A 12,624-nucleotide genomic window follows, 5' to 3' on the forward strand; every position below is an offset into this window, starting at 1 on the left:
TAAAGGCCGTCTTAAACGTCCAATTGGAGTCAAAAGGGGCATATTCTTACAACTATATAAAATACGACCTCATTCTAATGATAAATGCATGTAAAGTTGTGAAGATTAAAATATTTCCATTATGCTCTAAGTGGGCATATATGATAACTTCTTTGTAAAGTCACTTCCTTCCTGGACTTCTGTTCTGCTTTTTTACCACAAATGTAAAGGTCGGAATGTTTTTTCAACTCTGGTCAGGAACGGAAACACCAAGCCTTTGAAAGTGACATTTTCACACCAGGGCACCATTAATCCACAAAACGGTTGAGAGTTGGAGGGACTGCAGGCCGAGAGAATGGAAGAGGACATATATGTGAATCTTGAACTTTCTAAGGTGTGTCGTCATCCTTCGGGTGAGTGCTGCATGAAATACAGGGCCACATTTATTGGATTTTGGCTGCGCTGCCCTACGCCTAAGTGAAAGGGCCGGAATGCACAGGGGTAGATTTTCAAGTCCCTTGCGTCAATTTTGCGTCATTTTTAACCTGGGAAAAGTGACGCAAAAGTGGTGCAAGGGGCTTGTAAATCTGCCCAACAGTATTTCACCAATACAGTGCATTCCTGTCATGTCTGCCTGCGCCAGGGCTCTTTTGGCAGCCTGGGGCCAACATAGGCACCCTTGCACCATGGTGCAACGATACCTTCGTTCTCAGGTAGGACTCCTTCGGGCAAGAAACGAAACCAATGTGGCGTTTTCCTCTTTCCACGTGTGCTGCACCATGCAGCAAACATGGAAAGAGGAAAAACGACTATAATTAAAATATTTCTCCTCGTTACACCTCACTTCCGGAGCCAGATTGATTTGACGCTTCTCTAGGTTTAGTCACTTCGTAAATCTGGGGCAGCATCAAACACCATGGGTGAGCATGAGAAAACCCATTGCAACGCCAATGGAGCGTCTCCCAAGCGCAGAATAAGGTGACGCATCGAATTGCGCTTCGCCACCTTACTCATGATATATGAGGCCACTCCAAGCCATGTAGGGCGGCTTTGTGTGGCTTCATTCATTTTTGCCCAGTTTTCTCATCAATAATTTTCAAGCAAATGTTGCAGTGATATCATCAATGATGTCATAGAAGATGCAGTGAGTGATGTATTATGTGGGGTAATTAGCAGTGAATGGCGATAGCATGAGTTATAGTTACTTCAGGTAACGCTAATTATAACTGCTGAATTTCTATGGTTTTGTATGTGTAAATTCTTAATCTACGACATTCCTGTACACTTTGCTTTTTACTGAATTTCTAAGTTTATTTCAATGCTTACCTACTATAACGTCCATGTAACCTTTGATTTTTCAGTGAATGTCTATGTTTTGTAATGCTATGACCTAACTATAATGTCCCTGTAACCTATTTTTCAGTGAATTTCTAGTTATTATTTTTAACATAAACTAATTTATTTGCCATACACTAATCCAACCACCGCATTTGTCCCTGCGCATCAGGGGGAGGGGGGAGTTTGCCACAAGGAACCCTCTCGAAGGCAGCCAACCTCGGAGGACGTCACTCAGCCCCCCCTCCCTGGGCTGTTTTAGCCGTGGGGAACCCATCCCCCAGAACCCAGCACATTTTGTAGCGGTCGATTTTGGCCGCGGGGAGCCAATCTACCAGGCCCAGTGTATTTTTGGGGGGGTGGTGGGGGAGGGTATGTGGGCCCCCTCCAAAGGCCGTTTCCAGCATCAGAGAACCCCATCACCTGGAATCCACCACTGTAATAATGGGGGAGGGGATCATGCATCCCCCTCCTCAGGCCTAGTCCGGGTCCTGGGGATGCCTTCTCCCATCTCCCAGGACCCTGACATATTGCAAATGGGATGAGGCCCACGGCACCCAAACCCAGGTTGATTTCAGCCCCGGGGACCCCATCCCCCAGAGCCCAGCACCTTTTTTAAATGGGGGAGGGGGCACACAATTGGGCAGTAGCAATGCTGGCTCCTGAAATAGGTAGGAAACCAGCTGGGGCGGTAGGGGCACCGGGACATCCACCCATAATAAACAGAGGCTCCAGGGATGGGAACCTCTGGCCTATTAAGGCATGTGGAGTGGGATCGAGTGTCCCTTTCCTCTTTTCTGTTAAATTTGGCTTCAGGGTTGGGGTCCCTGGGGCCTAATGTGGGTCCCGTGGGGGGAGGGGACACTTGGTACCCCTCCCCTTTTTTAATTGAATTAATTCTCGAGGGCTGTGGGCCCAATGATTCTCAGGGAGGGGGCCTCGCGCCCCTCTCCCCTTAATCTAAGCGTTGTTTGGTGGGTGCCCCCAATGAGCACTGGGGCACCCACCTATATTGTGGCCACAATAGGCTTGGAGAGGGGGTGCACATGACTCCCTCCACTTTTTATTGGAATTCAGGTCCCCGGCACCTATTAAGGCTTTGGGAGGGGGTATGGCATGCCCGCTTTCCCTTAACATACATGTTTTGACCCTGGGGGATGTGTGAGGTTTGGGGTTCGCAACCTTCATTGAAGTTTGCTGCCATCGGTTGAGTTAGCCACAGGCCTGGCCACAGGCAAGGCCCTGTCACAAATCCTCTGCTGCATGTGGCAAGGCCCTGTTGCTAATCCCCCGCTGCACACAGCGAAGGGCGTGGACAGTGTGGGGCTGGCTGCCTCAAGGTGGTTGACCGCAGGGCCTAGTCTGCAGCCAACCTTGCAGCGAGGGGTGACTGCCTTGGGATTTAAAGCAGGGCCTGGACACAGACAACCCCTTTGGCTGGGCATGGCAAGGGGTTGGCTTTACATATGGTACACAAACATTACTTAAAAAAACTAGAAATTCACTGAAAAACATATTGTAACAAGAGCTCCTGTTATCAATTCCTCAGAGAATACATTAAGATGTATGTAGAGAAAGGGGTGCATTTTCAGTGATTGGTTTTCCAGTTGCATTACTCATTAGCTGTATTAGCTGTCAGTCAATAAAATGGTGATCTTCTTGTTGCATTAGTCATTGGCTGTATTAGCCGTCAGTCAATAAAATGGGACTTTCAGAAGGTTTTGATCTTGTCATTGAGACTTTGTTGTTGGTGCTTAAGTAGTTCTTTTGTTTCACCGCAGCAAAGTGCTAATGGAATACTGCTGCTTTTTTCTGTATCATGCGCTGTATGCTCCTCTGAAGAGAATATGTACACATTGTAATACTGATAATAAGCACAGAGTGGAGAATTTTTTTTCACAGTGTGATGATGTAACTCATGCGCTGTGCACTCCCTGAACAATGACACAAACTTATGAAGCAGAGAAAAGCAGTATCATCTCAAGGCGTCTTGTGGTGCCCGGGAAAGGCACATTTGGGGGGGACCACTGTTTGTCACAACTTAACATTTTGTTACACATTTTCTGCTTTCCTATTTCTCATTCCATATCACACCCTTAAGGGTTTCAAGGTGCTGGGGGCTGTTAAGGAGAGTAAGTGAGCTATTGCCCAAAGTCACATGATGCTGAGCTGCCGCCGGCGATTCAGCCACTCTCACCGCTGCGCCACACCTCTCCTCTCAAGCCTTAGACAAAGCGTGGGGTGGGCGGAATTTGCATAATTGCGTTATGCAAATCTCCGCAAAATGGTAAAAAATCTCAGCGAACACGCAGAAATTCCGCGAACACGTGGAATTGCTTGTTCACGATGCTTTTTTACTGTTCGCAATCGCTGTTTGCGTGCTTGGGGGGAAATATCTCACGAACAATCAATCAATCAATCAATCAGTAGTGCGCGCTACTTACCCGTGAGGGTCTCAAGGCGCTGAGGGGAGGGGGTGCCGCTACTACTCGAAGAGCCAGGTCACGCATTTGAGAACGCGAACAAGCAAAACATTTCTGGAAGTCGCGAAACACAGAATTTTAGGCAATTTTGAGTTCTCAGCGGAACACGAAATTACCCAAATTCCACGAGCGAACGGAATTTACCTCCAAGGCCTAGACAAAATAATATTTAGTAAAGATAAAGGATGACAGAGTCAAAGATGAGGTTGCCACTTAGGGAAAGAAGTTGCAATATTATAACAGGCAGAAGTGAGCTAGAGGTAGAAAGTTAACTTTCCCTGCCCACCTCTTGGAAGATGAGGGCCTTGGGCAATTGCTCACCTTGCAGATGACTTAAAACATCTCAGGTCTTTTTGCAGGGAAAAATCTTCGGATGTGTGTTTTATTGATGTCATCTACATTCCTCAGATGTGGGGACAGTGGAAAATGAATATACAGTGTATGTGAGACACTGGGGTATTGGTTGAGGGGGGAAGTGAGCCACAGAAATCATTAAATAAACCTGTGCTTAACCCTCTGGTAACTTGGAACAAAGCAGTCAGGCTTAACTTAGAGGCAATGTGTAAAGTATTTTAGCAGGACTCCATCAGTAATAAAGTTTTAAAAAGATTTTAGTGAAATCCAGCTCCTAAACGATCAAAGCGTCAGCCATGGAATCTAGTTACACAAGACCAAGTCAAAGCCGGAAAATATGGGCAACTGTATCAAAGTATTTTGCAGTCGCAAATTGTGTGAATTTCTAAATTCACCCGTTTGCAAATTCAAACTGGTCTTTCTGAATGTATGAAAGGCTTTGACATTCACAATTTAGGTAATAGCAATTTTTAGCGATTACCTAAATTGAGAATGTAAATAGGGAATCGCAATTTCCAAATCCCGAAAGCATATGTAAGAAGCCTTTCCTAAATGTGAACTGTGCATTTCGGAAATGCTATTACCTTCAACTTCAAGTTGGTGGTAACCATGTGCATGTAGCCTTAGTGTTGCCCTCATCCATAATCCGACAGGCAGACTCGCAGCAAGGCGGATTTGGTGCTACATGAGGGGAGAAAGCCTGATTGGATCCCATGCAGGAGGTCGTTATCTTCCAGAGTTCTAGAGAGCAACCTATTCATGAGCTTCTCTGCAATCTTAGAGACAAGTGGTAGAAGTGATATAGGTTGATAGTTTTCAGGGTTAGAGGGGTCAAGCAGAGTTTTTTTTTTTAAATGGACTAACATGGCGTGTTTCCACTGATATGGAACACACCTGGAGACAAAAGAGAGATTTATTAGTTCACACAGAACATGGTGAATTATCTCATAACCCTGCTCCAAGATGAAAAGAGAAATTAAGTCAAGCTTCCACCTGGAAAGAGACATACATGTTCTCCATTTTTTCTGAGAAAAAAAGAGGCCAGAGCATTACAGCTCTCTTCAGAAGGAGGAGATGAAGATAAGGCTGATGATAGTAAGTGAGAGATTTAACTGTCTGGAAGACTTCATGAGAGGAATTATTGCTGACTTTAATGTTCCTAGAATAATAGTCTCAGCAGGATTTAGTAATAGTTTGGTGATCTGCTTTTTGTGCCACCCTATAGTCAGCTTGCATCCTGGATCATAGGCTCTGCACCAGGGGTGCTTGAGCCTCTTGCATTTCATTTTAAGGACAGAATGTTCATTGTTGATCCATCCTGCTGAGGGTTTTTGTCCCTGTGCCACTTGTTTTACAAGAGGGGCAATACGATTTTGTGCTCGTCTTAGCCAGTCATCAAGGTGTATGCTAGCTTTATCTACCCAGTTGGCCAGAGTAGGACAGTGATTCTCAAGAGCTTTATTGAGCCTCTCAGGGATCACTTTGGACCATTGCCGTGCCCACACGGGGGCAGAAGCGTGGTTCACTGGTGTCTTGTTGTGGAATATATGTGTGAGAATGGCCAGTGGCAGAGGTGGTTGAGTTTCAATATGCTTCAGATTGGTAAACACATGGTCAAGAATATGCAATAATCTGTGTGTAGGGATGAGAACTAGTTGTATGCTTCCCATACCATCAGAGGAAATTGGTGTTTTCAAAATGGACATTAAAATCACCAAATACCAACTGATTGGAGTAGTGCATACCTAGAGGGCACAAAGCGTCAAATAGTAGTGTGGAAAAGTTTGGCAAGCGGCCTGGGGGTTGATTGATAAGAACTCCTGACACAACAAAGTTTTCAAGAGAACCAGGGAAAAAAGGACGCTTTGCAGCTGTGAATAGAGTTCAGAGAGGGTACATTGAAGATCTTTTTTTAAAATGTTAGCAATTCCACCCCCTTCTCTGTAGCTGCCTGTCCTGCCTAACAATAGTAAAGCCTTGCAAAATGGCCAGCAATATATCCGGAGAAGAGTCCTCGTTGAACCATGCCTCAGTCAAAAAGACTGCATGTGGCATATGCTCCTCAAGAGAGTCATCCATTTCAACTTTGTGCTTTGCCAGCAATATGCAGTTTAGGAAGAAAAGTTTAAAAGAGTGGTGTGGACATGCTACAGGACTTGTTCCAGCTGCTTACGATATAGGGGTCAGGAGCAGGAAGCTGCGTTAGTCTCAGCAGGAATCCATATTTCCTAAGTTCAGTGATCCAAAACAACATTTTGGCAGGGTAGGCGTAGACCCAATAGTTCATGTTTAATATATGGGATGGGGTCTGACTTGAAATGACCGGGGTCTTGTCCCCTGACGCCATCTGGGCATGGGCTAGCATGGATGGGTGCAGATGGGCTGTCCTGCAGCACCTTTGGTGTGCTAGTGGCACGCCCGCTGCCTGCCGCTGCTGCGCAGCCACGCAGCACCTTAGTTTAGGTAGCTAAGTTACATAAAGACTGCTAATCTAAAGATGGCGGTCTGAACTCTTCCAAGTCAGCGTGGTTTGAAAACACCACTGCAGACTAATGTTAGATATCCAAATCTCTCCCAGCTGTTCAGCATGCCCCCAATATAGTTTTTCAATGCCTCCAATAAAAACAATTTTTGAATAAAGTGCAGCAAAAAGTTTAGAACAATGGAATCAGAATTGCGATTAGTAGCATCCATAGGATGGTATTAAAGTATTCATTAGAGTACAGATAGCAGCAGTGTATGTGCAGAATATAGCTCTAAAGTGGCTAGTGCGACAAGATTAATCATGTGGCAGCAATCCTACTGTCACTGCGCAACACACTTGCTTAAGTAGCCAAATTGCATAGCGACTAGACTGTTAACCTAAAGATAGCGGCCTGAACACTTCCAAATGTAAGTGGAGCTGTACTTAGCTAAGAGCCCACATTTTGCTAAGATGGCTGATCCTGCCACCATCCAGTCCCCCTATTGTGGGGCTGTTTGGGAGGGATACACAAAGGTCAGTTGCCAACTACACCTCGTCATGTGACCCAAGAAACAGGCTGCATGCACCAAATGATTAGGACAAAAAATTCCAACTTTCTAATCGTCACACAACAACGAATACCCTTTCTGATAAATATTTTGGGGCTCATTAGGATGGCGGGCGGAGGCACCACCACGGTGCCAGTAGTGGCGGAAAAATTTTATTTTCCGCACACCAGCAGTGACCTTGCGTCCGCCATATTAGAATAGGCAAACATAGCCCATTTCTCGTCCTCTGTGTTGCACCCGCCACCATGGTGATGTGATCAAATAGAGACACACCGCCGTGCGGAATGATGTCCCGTTCTCCATACAAATGACGATGCTCCAAACAGCCAATGACACCGCAGCAGAGAAACCACCCAACTGGAGACGGGGGAAGCACGAAAGCGAAGTGCGAAACCAGACTCCCGGTTCCCTCCACCCGGTCCCGACCGTAATGGATCCAGCTCTACATGCCTTTTCGGTGCTGTACCTGATCCACTACCAGCAAATAATGGACCATTGCAGACAACGTTGCAGGTACCCAATCACACAACTCCACACACAAACACAACACACAACTCCTGGGCTGATATACGGGGTCCTGTCCACATCAGATACCCTGATGGGGACAGGAACACATCTACAAGTGTACCCACACATGTCCTACCTTTATTAAAATAACCCGTCCGCATCCAGGTCACCCACCAACCACAAAATCACTGCAATGTCCCAGTCACGTAACCACAGCGGTGCAGATGCTGGAAAACCTGCGCACAGTGTAATAGGCAGGGTCAGCGCCAGGCATGGCCCGTCCACAAAGATTTACAGGACCACTCCTCTACCCTATACACGCTATACCCTCCACATCCATTAGGGGACATGCTGTGTGCTCCTCCTGTGCCCCCCTGCACAATTCATCTGCCAGGCATAGCCAGACCCTGCACCACACACACAAAACAACCAGGGAGCCTGTATCAGAAGGTGGGGGTGAAGAGGAACACCCTGCCCAGAAGCTCAGGGCAGGGCATTTGTCCTTCTCACACCACACCTACCCTCCACTCATGTCAAGCAAACTGAGTCAAATCACAAAATGAAGCATTTGTACATCACATGCAAGAGAAGGAACATATCACAACACCCTTAGGCCATCAAATCAGACATGGATGGCACAGTGAGTGTAATTAAACCAAAGTGACCTCTGTGCAACAACTCAGGGAGACAGCAAGGCAAGCCATGCATAGGCACAGGAATGATAGGAAGTGTCTGAAGTCAAACAGTGATCAGCCACACATCTGTCTCAACTTACTTGACATGTGTATGTAAACAGCACAACACACATGGATCATTGTCACACTCCATGACTGTCAAACACAAGTTGGATCTTTCACACATGTCCCTCCTCTACCCACCTCACACCTGCAGCACTCAACACCAGTGGCAAACACACAGAATGGTGCAAATGAGTTCCTATGAGTAAGCTGAGAACCAATCACACTCCCTGGGGTGCATCCACAAACATCACACACACACCTAGGGATGCCTGAGCTAATTCAGATACAACAACAATAGCCAAACACAGACCTCACAAACAACATACACAGAAGTCCAACAAGCCCACATATGGCCACCCAGACATTGGAAAGGCAATCGGACCCCAGACAGAACAGGAGTACACAACATTGTCACCCAGGACCAATGCAGAGGCATCATAATCCAACACAAACAAGAATTGCATCATCTCAAAACAATCATGACCAAAAACTGGGATCAATGGGACAATAAGCTAACACAGACAGAGACACCATGCCACCCATCAAGTCAACATGGTGTCATAGTGTACCACAAGCATGCACATGCACAATCCTGACAAGTGACAGGTCAAATAGAGGAGGCCATACCACTAATGTGCTCTCAAAACAAGCCCAGTAACAAGAATACACCTTGCTGCATGTGACAGACACACTAGTAATGCACACCATGCTTGCAACACACATCAGTATGTATCACAATGCACAAACCACTCGCACACAATGTCATGCAAATAGAACATCACACACAGAGCATCTGTCAGCAGAAAGAGCCAACACAGCCCAAACACTGCATACATACACAACGAAAACGGATGTACATGCCAATCCATCACTTTGCAAAACTCAGCTTGACATCTGGGGGATGCACACCAGGCAAGTACAAGGCAACTCACACTGACAGCACTGCATGCACACAAAGCAGTGCATGCACAACTATAAAACCAGTAGCACAAAAATCTCAGGGCCCACCATGTACTCCCACAACACAAATCAACACAGCACACAGACAACATCACACTCAGGAAGGGAAGCAGTACCTCAGCAAACACACATACAGCCAACCCAACACCCACAGATGCACTACTCAAGGACACCCAGGTACAAACAACATGACCAGAGGACTGAGCAGCACAAACAATTGCACTTCACATGAGCAATCATGACTGCAAACCAGTACAAGAAAATCACACATAACTGATTGGGGAACTGTCCAGAGTGGCACATTGGTCCTGTGCACAGATCAGAACCACAACTCATAGTGTAACAAATGAAGTGGGGGGATGCTCACACACTGGCAACCCAAGGGGTAGGTGACATGAGATTGAAAAGGTGTGTACATAAGTAGTGGACTGGTCAGGAGTGTACTGTACAAAAACACATAGAGGAGTCACAATGGGTAGGAATCAGAAGCACAGGTAGGGGGTGGTATGACTACATGTCCCACATACCATACTGGATCCTAAAATGAATCAAGTGACAGCAATGCATGAGAAAACTCACAAATAATGTCAGTGTGGCTAAGCAGGTCTGCACAGTGAGCACAAAAAGTAACAAGACACGTGGCTGATCAAAAAAACACAAAACAGACTTGGCAGACACACATTCTGCACACTCACAACTGGCAGCAACAACAAGTAGGTGTCCCCCAGGAGTGCAAGGACACACCAACATACTGCACAGTGCACAACCTACAACTCCTGCATGTGCCCATAATCATAAGCACAGGGCTGACAATTCAAACAAGCATGCACTCAGCTCCTAGGTCATACATGTGTGCAGTTGGCATTAAAGGGGCACACACACATCAGCACTACTGACAGAGTCACCCCTTCACACTTCATGACCACTCATGTGCACACGTTCAAATGTACCCATGTGACTAGGGAGATAGGCCCTCACAAGATGACCATAAATCAACACTGCTGTTCACACATCATGAAAGATCACACAGACATGATGGACCCTGGCCACCCGGCAAGTAATCCTATGGATAGAATTCCCCTCTGTGCTGTCAGTGCATCCTAACATGATATTGTACAAATTAGCAAACCTGACCATCGAGCGATTAGGATTACTGTAGATCATCGCAAAGAACCATCATTGCACCCCCAAGCCTCCAAGTGAAAGAGAACTAAAGTGCCTGTCACCTCTGGCAAACTCAGAAAAAGTGAAACAAGCAGTTGGCAATGTTAAAGTGGCATACAGAGCATGTGTGATATGAAACCATACCCATACAGAAAAGTTTTTATTAAGCAAGGACACTCACTAAGCAGACAACAGGAGTAACTGTCTTTATTACATATTACCCAAATAGGCATCAAAAGTAGCCAAGAGCAAGGCCAGTGCCCAGTCCATAGTTCAAAGTAGGCGCATGGGTGCATAAAACCTGCACAGGGAATGGGCAAACAAAGTGACAACCAGAAAGTTCAGCGGCCAGTCCATACTTCAAAGTAGGCACATGTGTGCATGAGAACCTGCATAGGGAATGGGCAAACAAAGGGGCAACCAGCAAGGCCAGTGGCCAGTCTACAGTTCAAAGTAGGCACATGTGTGCATGAGAACCTGCATAGGGAATGGGTAACACTGTAAGCTGCCATGGGAAGCAACACAGCTAGGGGGATAACACGGGGCAGTCCAGGTGCTGCTGTGGCAGAGATAGGTGTGGGAGGGGGAATTAGCCTCAGCCTTGGCTGTCAGTTGGACTGGGAGGTAGCTGAGTGTTGGGGCCAATTGGAGGACCGGACCTGGGAGAGAGAGAGGACCAGCTGAGGCGCAGGCATCAGTGGCTTTGGGAGCTGGAGGACTGCTTGGTGGTGTGATGGCACGTGGAGGCGGAGACATGCTGCCCTGAGACACAGTGTGGGAGGGAGAATGTGGAGGGCTGCCTTTCCACTTCTTGGGGATTCAATACAGAATAATTGTCTTGGTAGGAGTGGGAAGTGGTGCGGGCACAACAGCCTCACTCTCCACCACAGGTATATCAGGTGCAGGAGGTGGCCCTCCCACTGGGGATCTGCTGGATCGGCCTGGCCTTGCCTTTTCCTCTCTATCTTCTGTTGACCTGGTGAACCCCCTACAGTGCCCTCATTTTCCAGCTTCACAATGGGGTTGGGTGGGAGTTGAGGTTGTGGGTGAATCTCCCTTAAAGGCCTTTTTCTGTGGACTCTTAGCAGGCACCAGCTTTTGGGATGGGAGTGTACATGGATGAGGCTGATTTTGAGGCATGAGAGCCAGAGGCCTGCTACTTGGCTTGATGCCCCTGAGTGTCACCTGAAGGGGTTTTGCCTTTGCGCTCCTGTATCACTTTAGTTTGTTTGGGTGATGGTGTCTGCACCCTGGCTCGCTTGGGTTGCTGCTGTTGTGTGCTGCGTGTGGTGTACCTGGAGCCTATGGTGTGTGGTCACTCTCGTCAGTTGTAGCCACTGGCAGGGGGTTGCCAATGGGACTGGAGCTTGACTCTGAGCGTGTGCCAGCTGAATGGCTGCCGTCACGGTGGATGACAAAGACTGGACAGTTCTGTGTAGCCCACCCACATCTGAATGAATGCCCTCCATGAAGGCAACTAGCTGTGGCAACTTCTTGTCATGGTCTTGTAAGGCATTCAGGAGAGTTGTCTGACCCACACACAGCTAGCGCAAAGGTTCCACCACCTCAACACTGAGGACAGCAGGGGAGACAGGGGCAGGGGCAGCGGTGTCTGGGGTGAAGGACACTTTACCCTTCTTACTGGTGGGAGCACGGGCAGCACTAGTAGCTGGGAGGGTGGGCACTGGATGATGTGTGGTAGAAGAGGAGGCAGATTTCCCATTCCCTGTGCCTGCCAACATTGAGGAGTCAACGCTGGTGTCAGATGACCTAGAGGTTGGTGTTTCAGGCTGTGATTCGTCAAGGACACTCCGGTCCCCCTCTGAGGCGCTGGTCACATCAGTGTCAGTGAGATCATGTGTAGCAGCGTGCAAGATGCCTGCCCACTGGTACCCATGCCCTGTCCCTCTGTGCCCTCAGCAGATGCTGCAAGAGACATAGATGTAGGTTCAGTTTAGTGCCATACACACAAACATCATATTCAAGAAAAGCACAAAATAAGATGATGATACCACCAAGTTGCACACCACCCTGTGCAGTCACATTGTGCAACCTTAATTCAAAACTCA

At 47.3% G+C, this 12,624-nt stretch overlaps 1 protein-coding gene across 1 annotated transcript in view; it reads left to right on the forward strand.

The window, feature by feature from the left end:
- Positions 1-260: 260 nt before the first annotated feature.
- Positions 261-12,624, forward strand: part of LOC147726040 (CD209 antigen-like protein C) — a 435,480-nt gene continuing 423,116 nt past the window's right edge. The window contains exon 1 of the mRNA XM_086960157.1: positions 261-392. Within this exon, the coding sequence (XP_086816283.1) occupies positions 335-392 (58 nt within the window). The 5' untranslated portion in view covers positions 261-334. The remainder of the gene's footprint in view (positions 393-12,624) is intronic.

This window comes from Lissotriton vulgaris, chromosome 3_1, assembly GCF_964263255.1.
Source record: "Lissotriton vulgaris chromosome 3_1, aLisVul1.2, whole genome shotgun sequence".
Lineage (NCBI taxonomy): Eukaryota > Metazoa > Chordata > Amphibia > Caudata > Salamandridae > Lissotriton > Lissotriton vulgaris.